General features: G+C 47.9%; 1 protein-coding gene across 1 annotated transcript in view; it reads right to left on the bottom strand.

The window, feature by feature from the left end:
• TM6SF2 (transmembrane 6 superfamily member 2) overlaps nucleotides 1–14,174 on the bottom strand; it is a 354,704-nt gene that overhangs the window by 147,783 nt on the left and 192,747 nt on the right. The window contains exon 4 of the mRNA XM_069649116.1: nucleotides 5,181–5,284. Coding sequence (XP_069505217.1) covers nucleotides 5,181–5,284 — 104 coding nt within the window. The remainder of the gene's footprint in view (nucleotides 1–5,180; nucleotides 5,285–14,174) is intronic.

The following is a 14,174-nucleotide window of genomic DNA, read 5'->3' as shown; positions in this document are numbered from 1 at the left end:
TGAGTAGCATGTATAGGGCACAAGAGTACCCACGAGCCTTGGTTTAGGTCTGCTATGAGTAGCAGGTAGAGGGTAGAAGAGTACCCACGAGCCTTGGTTTAGGTCTGCAATTAGCAGCATGTATAGGGCAGTAGAGTACCCACGAGCCTTGGTTTAGGTCTGCAATTAGCAGCATGTATAGGGCAGTAGAGTACCCACGAGCCTTGGTTTAGGTCTGCTATGAGTAGCATGTATAGGGCAGAAGAGTTCCCACGAGCCTTGGTTTAGGTCTGCTATGAGTAGCATTTATAGGGCAGAAGAGTACCCATGAGCCTTGGCTTAGGTCTGCTATGAGTAGCATGTATATTGCAGAAGAGTACCCATGAGCCTTGGTTTAGGTCTGCAATTAGCAGCATGTATAGGGCAGTAGAGTACCCATGAGCCTTGGTTTAGGCCTGCTATGAGTAGCATGTATATTGCAGAAGAGTACCCATGAGCCTTGGTTCAGGTCTGCAATTAGCAGAATGTATAGGGCAGTAGAGTACCCATGAGCCTTGGTTTAGGTCTGCTATGAGTAGCAGGTAGAGGGTAGAAGAGTACCCATGAGCCTTGGTTTAGGTCTGCAATTAGCAGCATGTATATGGCAGTAGAGTACCCATGAGCCTTGGTTTAGGTCTGCTATGAGTAGCATGTATAGGGCACAAGAGTACCCATGAGCCCTGGTTTAGGTCTGCTATGAGTAGCATGTATAGGGCAGTAGAGTACCCCTGAGCCTTGGTTTAGGTCTGCTATGAGTAGCATGTATAGGGCAGAAGAGTACCCATGAGCCTTGGTTTAGGTCTGCTATGAGTAGCATGTATAGGGCAGAAGAGTTCCCATGAGCCTTGGTTTAGGTCTGCAATTAGTAGCATGTATAGGGCAGAAGAGTACCCATGAGCCTTGGTTTAGGTCTGCTATGAGTAGCATGTATAGGGCTGAAGAGTTCCCATGAGCCTTGGTTTAGGTCTGCAATTAGTAGCATGTATAGGGCAGAAGAGTTCCCATGAGGCTTGGTTTAGGTCTGCTATGAGTAGCATGTATAGGGCACAAGAGTACCCACGAGCCTTGGTTTAGGTCTGCTACGAGTAGCAGGTAGAGGGTAGAAGAGTACCCACGAGCCTTGGTTTAGGTCTGCAATTAGCAGCATGTATAGGGCAGTAGAGTACCCACGAGCCTTGGTTTAGGTCTGCTATGAGTAGCATGTATAGGGCACAAGAGTACCCACGAGCCTTGGTTTAGGTCTGCTACGAGTAGCAGGTAGAGGGTAGAAGAGTACCCACGAGCCTTGGTTTAGGTCTGCAATTAGCAGCATGTATAGGGCAGTAGAGTACCCACGAGCCTTGGTTTAGGTCTGCAATTAGCAGCATGTATAGGGCAGTAGAGTACCCACGAGCCTTGTTTTAGGTCTGCAATTAGCAGCATGTATAGGGCAGTAGAGTACCCACGAGCCTTGGTTTAGGTCTGCTATGAGTAGCATGTATAGGGAGGAAGAGTACCCATGAGCCTTGGTTTAGGTCTGCTATGAGTATCATGTATATTGCAGAAGAGTACCCATGAGCCTTGGTTCAGGTCTGCAATTAGCAGCATGTATAGGGCAGAAGAGTACCCATGAGCCTTGGTTTAGGTCTGCTATGAGTAGCATGTATAGGGCTGAAGAGTTCCCATGAGCCTTGGTTTAGGTCTGCAATTTGCAGCATGTATAGGGCAGTAGAGTACCCACGAGCCTTGGTTTAGGTCTGCAATTAGTAGCATGTATAGGGCAGTAGAGTACCCACGAGCCTTGGTTTAGGTCTGCAATTAGCAGCATGTATAGGGCAGTAGAGTACCCATGAGCCTTGGTTTAGGTCTGCTATGAGTAGCATGTATAGGGCAGAAGAGTACCCATGAGCCTTGGTTTAGGTCTACTATGAGTAGCATGTATAGGGCAGAAGAGTTCCCATGAGCCTTGGTTTAGGCCTGCTATGAGTAGCATGTATATTGCAGAAGAGTACCCATGAGCCTTGGTTTAGGTCTGCAATTAGCAGCATGTATAGGGCAGTAGAGTACCCATGAGCCTTGGTTTAGGCCTGCTATGAGTATCATGTATATTGCAGAAGGGTACCCATGAGCCTTGGTTCAGGTCTGCAATTAGCAGAATGTATAGGGCAGTAGAGTACCCATGAGCCTTGGTTTAGGCCTGCTTTGAGTAGCATGTATATTGCAGAAGAGTACCCATGAGCCTTGGTTTAGGTCTGCTGAGAGTATGTACAGGGCAGAAGAGTTCCCATTATCCCGGGGTTCGGTTTGCTATGAGTAGTGTGTATTGGACAGAAGAGTTCCTCCTAATTTTGGGCAAAATCTGCAATGAGTAGCATGTAGGGCAGAAGAGTTCCCATTAGCTTTGGGTACGGTCTGCTATGAGCAGCAGGTAAAGGGCCGAAGAGTTCATGTTAACTTTAGGTGAGGTCTGCAATGAGTAGCCTGATTAGGGCAGAAGTGGTCCCATTAGCCTTGATTTATGTCTGCTATGAGTAGCAGGTAGAGGGCCAAAAAGTTCCAAATAACCTTTTGTTAGGTGTGTTAAGAGTGGCAGGAAGGGGGCAGAAGAGTACCCATTAACTTTGGCCTGGTCTGTTGTGAGTTACAGATAAGGGGTAGAAGAGTTCCGTTAAGTTTGGGCTTGTCTGCTATGAGTAGTAAGTAGAGGGCAAAAGGGTTCCCATTAACGTTGGGTTAGGTCTGTTATGAATTTAAAGCGTATACTCTGAAGGATGCGTCAGACAGATTACATATTTACTCCTTGTTTGGATTTATTTCCTAGCTATTCCAGGTTACTGAGTATTGCATAGCCCTTCTAGATCGACACATGTTTCGGCTTCTGAGCCTTTTTCAAAACCGGGCTAAGAAACAATAGTCACATGGCAAGCCAAGATCCTAACTTTACCTTAGCACACCATTGGCAGCCCTTTCACCAGTTGGACAATAAGAAGGACATTAGATTTATGGGCCTAAAAAAGATTGAAATGGGCAACAGATGGGGTGACAAAGTTAAAATAAGACAAGCCGAGGCTAGGTTAATATGTAAATTTCGAGCAATGAAAATCGGTTTGAATAAAGATAATGAGCTGGCTTCATTTCTGTAAAGGAGTTGCCAAAGAGTAAGTGAGCACTCATTCATAGGTAATCGACAATTTGGAGTTACTGTAAAAATACTAGCCCAATGCCCAGTGACATTATTCTGGTTCTCAGTTCCTTTTTTGTACTCCCAATGTATGTCTGATCACAGGCACATATTATTGTGTATACCACGAATTCCGATTTACAGTTTATATTGCCTTCAATAGACATTTTTCTTCCTTTCCCATCTGTAAATGTTTCAGAGTTGGCGTGTGCGTATCTGCACATAGTACATACTCCACATTTGTGGAAACCCTTTTTCATGGGTTGTAGCCATGTCGATACTGGTTCAGACGGCACATCCGGTAGTAGCGACGGACTTAGACTGCTCCTCAGGGTTTTAGCCTTTTTTAAATATCAATCGGTCATGTCGGTCAGTTTGACATCCGTGCAGAGCCTGCTGACGCAGGATTTGAATCCCGGCAGTGCCAAACTTAGCCTTTCATCCTTCCAAGGTCAATAAATCAGCACCACCAACCGTGGGTAGTAATAACCAGCACTCAGCACCATACCCGACTGTTTGCAGTGTTATATAAATGCAAATAAATAAATAAATCTCGGTTGCTCATCTAAGTATTCTTGCAGGTGCGTGTCCAACCCGAGTAGATACCAATGCTTCTTTAATATCTGCCATATTTGATAATGGTTACTACAATATTGTCTCACAAATTTGATTGTGTAGTTGTCTGCCTTCAGATCTTTCCTCTTCTGATACAGCGTTTCACTTCTTGGCAGTTCCCTTGCCTTATCTTGCACTGTCTTGATGTTCTTCAATGAGTAGCCTCTTTGCCGCAATCTCTCTCTTAGTAGCGAGTGTAGCCGTCTGTGTAACACATGGAAGGGGAGCACATTAAAGGTGGTAGTTCAGCATGAGATGGAAAGCCGCTCTTATAGAGAGGTGAGCCTCACAAGGATTGTACCGGATAAATGTAGGGCAAATGTCAAACGATGTGCAGTAGGAGTAGAGATGACTGGGTAACAGACATGCATGAGGGAAACACCAGGATGGTGTAAATCGTGATGCACAAGTAACAAGATGGAATGCAAGCACTAAAACGAAACTCTTTCTTTTTTTCTTTTTTCCCCCACCCTAACAAATCCTCCCCACTATCAACCCTTATTTTCTGTGTTGCAATTTTTCATTAATTCTATATACTTCGTGCGAATGTTGGTTTGGAATGTTTTCTTTTGCTGTTTATGAATGATTTGAATGTTTCTTAGCCCGGTTTTGAAAAAGGCACAGAAGCCGAAACATGCGTCAATCTAGAAGGGCTATGCAATCCTCAGTAACCTGGAATAGCTAGGAAATAAATCCAAACAAGGAGTAAATATGTAATCTGTCTGGTGCATCCTTAAGAGTATTCACAACGGAGCAGATTCTATCCGTTTTACTCAGAGAAAGCGACTAGCAGGATTACAAATGGAAGGATCGTGTTGCATGGCACAGTCTGACAAACGACCCCCAGCTATTGTTACTAGTTACCCAGGTCTGTTATGAGTCGCATGAATAAGGCAGAAGAGTTCCCACTACCTTTGGGCTGGTCTGTTATGAGCAGCAAGTAGAGGGCAAAAGACGTCCCAGTGACACTGGGTTAGATTTGATATAAGTAGCAACTGTCGGTTATGTCTGCTATGAGTAGCAGGTAGAGGACAGAAGAGTCCCACTAACTTTGGTCTGATCTGCTAGGAGTAGCAGGTAGGGGTAGAAAAATTCTCATTAACATTGGGGTGGTCTGCTATGAGTAGCAGGTAGGGGTAAAAGAGCTCCCATTAACTTTGGGGTGGTGTGCTATATGCAGCAGGTGCAAAGCATTACCTTTGGATTATATCTGATATAAGTAGCAACTTTGGGCGAGGTCTGCTAGGAGAGGCACTTGGGTAGGAAGTGCAGAGGTTTCATTACATCTGGGTTAGGCCTGCTATATGGGAAGGGTAGAAGCCACAGTTTGCCTAATCTCTGGGAATGGCTCCATGCGTGGAAAGTAGGGGAGAGCGGAGAGCCTTACCTCTGGTGTATGGCTCCTAGCATTGCCAGGTACAGCAGGTAGTGGGTGGTGCCGTCCCAAAGACAGATCATAATCCCATAGGAAGTTCGAAGGTAGGGTTCCCCCTGCAAATACACAAAAGAGAAATCAGCACGTTCACTCACAGCCGCATACATCCGCTCTCTCACAGCTCTGCCGTGATTGGTCTGCAGTATGATTCGTCAACGCTCCTTCAAAGCAGAATTCTCTCTTCGCACTCATCCCAGACCCACGCTAACACCCCCATATCACAGGATTACGCCTCTAAGGTACACCTATCCTGAATTCTCCCAGGTCAGGAGGCTTATGGCCTGGACCACTTCGCCATGGTCCCCGTTATCCTTCAATGGATTGGGACTCTTGCGTCAGATCGGCTTTGAGGGCCATTGCTCTGATCTTTCTGGCTAGTTTCTGACTGGTGTCGCTGTGTCACCACCACAAGGCTGCACAGCTGTTGCTGGGAACCAGGTCTCCTGCCTTCGGATGGCCATTTTTCAGACTTATGCTGCAGAGCAAAATGCGTGAATTTTCGGTAGGAATCGTGTGCACTTTACGCATTTGAAATGGTTCTGCCAAAAAAAAAAAAGAAAAAATGCCAGTGAGAGGCTGCTGTTCAGACGGCGGATGTGATATCCCGCCGTAATTGAGGAGCATAACTGTGAGAGTATGGTGTAAGAAGGTTGGATGGGGAAACAGGGCCAGAGAAACAATGAGAGTTAATGATCGAAATCTTATATAGCAATGGAAGATGGGGTAGCTGACCCTGAGCCCTACCACTGGGGCTGTTTCATCCATTCCCACAGCTCCACTCCTCTCTGGATTCTCACGGACAGTCCAAGAAGCATGGCACCAAGGCAGGAGTAAAACAACCACGTCAATGTGACTGGTCGCTGAGAGACTCACATGGCCTGGCATATTGAATCATGGAGAGGGTCTGAATGGCCCTCCTGAGCCAGCAACACTACACGGGTGCTGCTCAGGCTTTGCCTGTTCTGTGGGAGGGAAGCTTGCACTGCTACTGCAGCTGCCTTTGCAGTACCTATTCTGACTATGTAAATGAAGCTTGCACTGCTGCCGACTGTGCCGTGCCTGCTCTCTGGGAGGAAAGCCTCAGTGCGGTTGCCTGGACTGGTTGTGCGTGGGGGGCCATCCACGGCTGCAATCTGAGCTGGCAATGGCAAGGAGACTTCCACTGTTGTGGCCTGTCACAGACCTGTTCTGTAAGATTCAAACGGGCATAGCTGTTAGGCGGAAACCTGTGCAGTTCCCTCTGGGGCCACTGCAAAAGATTTAGGACTACAGGTGTTTGGCAGTAAACCCACTTGGTAGCAGTCTGTACCACACAGATTCACTTGGTAGCTGTGGCTGAGCAGTCAGACTTCCCTCAAGAAGAGTTAAGCAGTATGTGGAGTATACAATATAGGGCAATTCTTCACAGTAAGACAAGCAAACACGCAACGAGGCTTCAGTGTAAAGATATTAAGGTATTTATTTATAACGGAACATCTATAGAAAACACTATGGCACTATCACGGCAAACACTTCAATTACAATTACTCTACGAAGAAGAAACGATCAATCCCCCTAACAATATTTCGACAAGTCTAGGTTCTACCAGCATCACTTATTTGCAGACAGAGGTGTATGCCTCAACCTAGATGGCACTCTAATATTAGTTAGGACGGGAGAGAAAAATAAGCAGGTTACGAAATCAACACAGTTCAATACTTCACGGGAAAAATGCAAGGCAAGAAGGCAAGAACCACATTAGATCATAAAGTTCAGAGGCCAGGCCCACTCGGAGAGAGGCAAGGCGATATGTCCCAAAAAGTCTTTTAGTGGAAATGCGTTCGAGTCTTTTTAGCAAATTGTTATCGGCAGATTGAACCGGTTCAGAACAACACGTTAGAGAAAGCTTGGAGGCGACCCAACGGAAAGGCGAGGATTAAGACACCTCACTCGATCCGGCAGAAAGGGAAGCCAGGCGGACACGGTACCTTGTTTGTGGAGAGACAGCTCCAGCGGGGGCAGTTGTTCCTGGTGGTGGATGCACGTCGGGTCTTTGCCAAGAGTAGAGATGATCTCGTCGTCGAAGAAAAGTGAAGTCAGGTGCACCACCAGGGAAGAGACCAGCCGCGGAGTGCTCCGTCACAAGGCACCACCTTTTGGTCGCGGTACAGGGGTAGTGGCTCTCCGGTTGCCGAGGTGCTCTGTACGGGCAATTCGACCACTGCGTCCTGAGGCGAAGAAAAAGCAAAGGGGACTGGTTGTTCCCACCAGTCAGGGGAAGAGACTCTCCGGCAGGGAGATCTCCTCTGTCATCGGGAAGTGGTGAGTTGGTTCCGCAGGGCTCCACCAGAGGTGTCGTCGTGAAGGTCGGCTCAGCGTTACCCTCGTCGGATTCGTAGGTCCTGTGGCGACTTCTGAAGATCCAGTCCCAAAAGCCCTGCTTTTATGCAGAAAACCCCCATTCATTCAGTCTAGCTGTCAATCAACACACGCTAAGTGGTGAGCGGGGAGGCTCACCACTTGGGCCAATCACACCAGAGTGCGACCGGAGTTGGCAAGGCAACTCGGTCCAGGGTGCCCCTCCCACACCCCTGTGGTAACCCAGACAGAATGGCACCACTTTGGAGGGTCTCTGTACAGAGGCCCGCCAAAAGTGGAACAAAGGGCTCAACCTTTGGTTTAGGAGTCACAGAGACGAACACAGACGCCATTTTAAAAACAGAGTTCTGGCAGAAAATACCATCCGATAAACTTATTTAAGATAAGTAAACTGATGGTATGTTAGAGATTAACAAGGAAAAGTATCAATCTCCAACAATGGGACAAATCCCATAGGGTTATGTTAGGGGTCGAACATAACAAGTAGTTTCCACTGCCACCAGCCAAAACTCGACGAGGGGGGACGGGACAGTGCCCCCTCGAGTAACAGACCTAGGAGTAATCGAATTACCCCTACTAGCACGTCCACAATAAGATGGCGTGTACTAGTTCTGTTAGTAAATTTAGGTCTAGTAAAGCCAATGGTGACTTTACATGCCCGGGGAGACAGTAGTCAGTCCCCGGGTATGGAGTCTATGGTGGAGGTCCGCTAGGACGCCCCAGTGTTACGGCACGTAGGGTGCGGTGTAACACACATAGAAAAACATATTAGAGCCTAAGTAAGTAAAAGACCCCGTAGCCCATAGAACACATTGACATTCAAAGGAATTACACACATTCATGTCCAAGAGTGGGAGGAAAAGAGTCTCACTCTTGGCAGGATGGAAAAAACAAACTCCAGAAATCCAGCAAAGCTGCTGGGGGACTCACTGGGTTAGGAAATTCAGCCTAAACAGAGAATCCTCCCTAACAATAGCCACTGCCTTCAATATACCTGTTCCACAGAAGGAAACCTGGCACAGCTGCTGCTTGTGTTGGAAATGTTGTGTGAGGGAGGCATTGGTCCCGGGAGGATAGCTCAGCAGCAACGTGCTCGCCTTGGAAACAAGACGACACGAAGCAACACTGGTTCGATCCCTGAGTCAGCGCTTAGAAACCTCTGGGTATTAAGCGCATTGTAAATACGCAATTAAGACATATTCCCTTAACAGCGCCTCGATGCCCCCGGGCTGTGTGAGCGCTTTAAAAATGGAAATAAATAAAATAAATATACTGCTGATATTTTTGCTAGGAATCACCTGTTAGGAGTGTGCAGGGAAGCATTCACTACTGCTGCCTCTGCATGGTAATGTGTATTCTGGCATGGCAATTTTTTTGGAACGATCACTATCTATAAGGTCAAACACAGTCCCCCACTAGAGACCTAACTCCACGGTCAGGGGCAGACCATAAATGTTTATACACAAAGGAGAAAAGGTGCGATACAACCTAATCTGATGAATAACTCATCTGTCTAAGATGTGGTGTTTGAGAAAAAGCCTATAACCATTGGTCCTGAAATAATGGACTTGGTGCACCAAATACTTTCGTAAATTTAATCATTTTAATTATCTTTATCAAAAAACTAAAACTCGACAGATCCAAGATGGCCGCCGGGGTGAGGAGTCGCAGCTAAACCGCGCTCCGCCCGGGCCGCCGAAAGAAGCACGACCGAAGCCTCGGCCCCCCCCCCGACTACCAAGCTGCCCCCATACACCCCCCCCCCAGCGAGGAAGCAGGCGCCGTGAATAGAAGTGCGCCGCCGAACACACGAAGAGCGAGGCAACCGCCCCCTCCCCCATCGGGACCGAAAGAGTTTCTCCCGCGTCGCAGGGGGCCCTCCGGCGCGGCGCCGGGAGATTGCGAGGCATCGACCAGCGAGTGAGCGGGATCGTGGAACGGAGCCGCCCTCGCGCCGCCCCGAGGTGAGGGGAGAGCGGCGTGCAGCGGAGCAGCTGCGCCGCCGGGAGAAAGCAGCGCGAGCAGGGCGGACCGCGGGAGAGAGGCCGCGGGGGCCGCCCTGCACGAAGCGCACAGGAGGACACAGAGGCAAAGGTGAGCAGGCCCGGGGGGGGCCAGGAATTAAGCGCCAGCCCAGGCGCACATACCCCAGGGGGGGGGACTCACAGGAAGGAAAAAAAAAAAAACACCTCTCCCAGGCACCAACCAGATTCCCCCTGGGACACAAGGACTCACCTCACAAGTCCCCCAACAAGACAGAGGGTGGAAAGTGGGGAAACCCAGGAAGGTGAAACAGAATACAGCAGGACCCCCAACAGTGAAGAACACCTCGGAGGACAAGAAAGCGAGAGGCCCCATCGAAGGGTTACAAGAGGGCGAAGGAACCATATAGTCTACTACACTGAGCGCCCTATCATGTCTAGGGCAAAAGGAAAGGGGAACCCCATCCAGCAAACTCCCCAAACAGTGAAACAAGGGGCCGACATTCTGCAGATGTGGTCAACAGAGGGGACACCACAACCAAGAGGAAGAACCCAGGGAGACCCCACGGGAGAAGCAGAATCACTATCCCAACAACAGCAACCACTGACCAGGGAGGACATGCAAACCTGGTTCATGGACCTGCAGGAAAAATTCATGTCCACAGTTCAGGAACAATTTACATCCATGAAGAACGAAATGAAACAAGCGGTACAAGACATGAGAACAGACATAAACAACCTAGAAGAAAGAACAGATATTGTGGAAAAAACGGTGCAAAGTCTTGAAGAAGACACGAGACAAACAAGCGAAACGCAATTACACCTGGTGACACTCACTCACAACTTGGAACTACAATGTGAGGATTTAGAGAACCGCTCTAGACGCTCCAACATCCGAATCAAGAACATGGTGGAATCAGTGCTGGACAAAGATCTGAAGGAGGCGGTGAAGGAGGTGTTCAGAGACATCCTGGGAACACAAGATATCGAGGATATCGGAATCGACAGAATCCACAGGGTGGGACCGAAAAGAGCGGGGGCCCCAGGGGAAAGACCACGTGATGTTCTGGTGGCGATATCCTCCTACCCGCAGAAAGAACAGATCCTCAGGAGAGCCAGGGAATTGGAACATATTAAAATGAATGGGCAAGACATCCAACTGTATCAGGACCTAGCACTAATAACCCTCCAAAAAAGAAGAGCAATGGCCCCACTGGTGAAAGTGCTAATAGGAAAACAAATCCGCTACAAATGGACCTTCCCGTTTGGGCTGCTGTTCACATGGGAAGGAAAACAGAAGAGAGTGACCACGCTGGAAGAAGGCCTCAGCACGATGGGACTACAAGATGAAGAGATGGAGCAGATGGACCAGGGGGAGGCCACAAACAGGAGAGAACGAACGAGAAAACCTATGGGCTGGGAATCCAGCAAGCAGAAGAAGGCAAATCCAGGGAGAGACACCCGGAGAAAGGTACCATGAGGAGTATAAGAAAAACACATGCCTGGGGAACAGACATGGATACGTTGCCACTGAAGACCCAGTCGGGGGGGAACATGGGAACGGACCGGAACGGACAATTCAAGGAGGGCGGCCTGGTCGAGACCCAACGGTCGGGAACCAGGTAAAGACAAATGGATCAGTGGGGTTTAGGAATCCCCATAACATACCCCCCGAGGGTATGGAGGGCAGGGAGCGAAGGGCGCAACGCCCTAGCGTCAATAGGAACCCTCGCCCTACTCGGGGGAAAGTTTGATTGGTTTAAAGTTCAAAGTTGGGGGGGAAGGGAAGTTCAAGGGAAGGGAAGGGATCGGAAGAAACAAAGAGCTAAATCAGGAACAGGAGGGGACCAGAGGCAATGGCATACAAACAAAATAGAATGGGGATGATACGCTTTATGACCTACAATATCAGGGGCATGAACCACCCAACAAAAAGAACGAAACTGGAGAAACAATTCAAAAGGGAGAAGGCGGATGTACTACTCCTCCAGGAAACCCATATCAAAACTAAAGATAAGCACAAAATGCGGATAAAAGGATATAAAATATGGGCACAGGCAACGACAACAGAAAAAAAAGCAGGAGCCCTGATAGCGATAAAAGAAGGAAAGGACATAAAACCAATAGACACTATGACTGATAAGGAAGGAAGGTACGCCTTTGCCAACGTAGAGATCGAAGGATGGCGCATAACGCTCGCCTCAATATATGCACCCAATCAGGGACAGGATGGCTTTCTCAGAAACGCACTATCGAAACTGGAAGATTTCGCTAGAGGGGAGGTGATACTGGGGGGGGACTTTAATTTGGCGTGGAACCCAAAGCTAGATAGGAGCACAGGAAACACACATGGACAGGGGGCGCCATCAAAACGTTTGAAACAGCAAATGGACCAAATGGCTCTGAATGATGTCTGGAGGGAACTGAAGGGTGAACAAAGGGGGTACACCTATTTCTCACATGTTCACAGCTCTATGTCCAGGATCGACTATCTATGGGTGTCAGTGGGACTACTGGGAAAGATACAAGGACTAGATAAGGGCTCTATAGCCCTCTCGGACCATGCCCCTCTATGGTTGGACGTGACTCTCCCAGGGAGGAAGAGCGGGCTATGGAAAGGGAGGTTACCGCAGGAGCTGATCCATGACCCAGTGGCAGGGGAGGCCATAAGGGAAATGATAGCGGAATACTTCTTACAAAATGACACGGGGGAGGTCGCAATGAGCGCAGTCTGGGACGCGTTTAAAGCAGTCTTGAGGGGGAAGATGATAGCGATGAAAATCACGAGAGATAAACAAAGGGATCGGTGGGAAAAAGAGCTGGAAAAAACAATTGAGGAGATCCAAGAGAAATTGACGACTCAACCCACAAAGATATTGAAAAAATCTCTGAAACATACACAAGGCCAACTAGAGATGTTACGTACAAAGGGCGCAGAAAGGAATCTACTCTATCTGAAACAGAGATATTATATAAGAGCGAACAAAGCAGACAGACTCCTGGCGCGACAACTAAGGGCGAAACAAAAAGAAACAACAATTAAGGCCATATGCGATACGAAAGGTGCCACTCAAACCTCTACGCACGACATGGGGGAAACAATGAGGCAATTTTATCAAACGCTCTACTCCACAGAACACCCCGATACAAACGCCCAAACTTCATACTTAGAGGCCCTAAAGATCCCGAAAATCTCAGAAGAAGATAAACAGTCACTAGAGACCCCTATCAGTGAAGAAGAAGTCAATAAAGCCATAAAAGAACTCCCAAGTAACAAAGCTCCAGGCCCGGATGGGTTTACGGCACCATTTTATAAAAAATATGCAGACATACTAACCCCGATCCTAACAAGACTCCTAAACTCATTCAAAGACACCGGTAATGTGACCCCCACAATGAACGAAGCGAAGGTGCTGGTGTTTCACAAACCAGGCAAAGATCCAACTAACCCCGCATCATACAGACCAATCTCCCTAATCAACCTAGATGCAAAAATATATACCAAAATCCTGGCAACAAGGCTATCCCCGCTCCTCCCTAAATCGATTAGCGAGGATCAATCAGGCTTCATTCCAGGCAGGCAAACCCACGATAATACTAGGAGGCTAGCCCACCTGATCGAAAAAATAGGGATAACCCGCACCCCAGCGATACTACTGTCAGTAGATGCCGAGAAGGCTTTCGATAGAGTGGAGTGGTCCATACTGTTTAGGGTTCTGGAATCCATGGGGTTTGGGGAAAAATATATCGCGAGTATTAGAGCAAACTACAATTCCCCATCCAGTAGAATAGCCATTAATGGCGAACTCACTGGCAAGGTAACGATAACGAGAGGAACGAAACAGGGATGCCCCCTATCACCACTACTATACGCTCTTTTCTTAGAACCCTTCCTAATTAAAATACGGGAATCAATACACATCAAAGGGATAGAAATGGCGGGTCAGCAACACAAAGTAATTGCGTATGCAGATGATATGCTAATAACCTTAGAGGACCCTGAATCCACTTTATCGGCCACAGTTAGAGAACTAGAAAACTATGGGACCATCTCTGGCCTAAAAATAAATAGAAAAAAATCAGAGATCCTCATCCTGGCAGGGGATAGAACGAACATAGAAAGGCAGGCAAAAATACTGGACCTCAAGATAGTACAGAAAGGCATTAAATATCTAGGAATAAATGTACCCCCAAAAATAGAACAATTCTACGGGGAAAACTACCCGTCGCTAATTATAAACATCCGAAGGGAATTAAACAGATGGAACCCACTACAGATATCCTGGTGGGGTAGAATACAATCAATCAAGATGACCATCCTCCCAAAGGTACTATATTATTTTCAGGCTCTCCCAGTGGGGGTCCCAGACACGTTCTTCAAAACCTTAACAAAACTGGTATCGTCCTTCATATGGAAAGGGAAAACACCGAGAATAGCCAGGAAGGTCCTCACGGCCCCAACCAGAGAAGGAGGAATGGCGCTACCCCACTTTAGAAAATACTACCAGGCAGCACAGCTTAAAGTTCTAAGGGAGTGGGTGGGGGAGGATCCGCAACAGATATGGGCCAAACAAGACAGAGCAGTAGCAAGGACCCCACTGGTAGA

This window comes from Ambystoma mexicanum, chromosome 1p, assembly GCF_040938575.1.
Source record: "Ambystoma mexicanum isolate Mex_15411 chromosome 1p, UKY_AmexF1_1, whole genome shotgun sequence".
In the NCBI taxonomy this organism is placed as follows: domain Eukaryota; kingdom Metazoa; phylum Chordata; class Amphibia; order Caudata; family Ambystomatidae; genus Ambystoma; species Ambystoma mexicanum.
The sequence above is the reverse complement of the archived record's forward strand: the minus strand, read 5'-3'. Positions and strand labels throughout refer to the sequence as shown.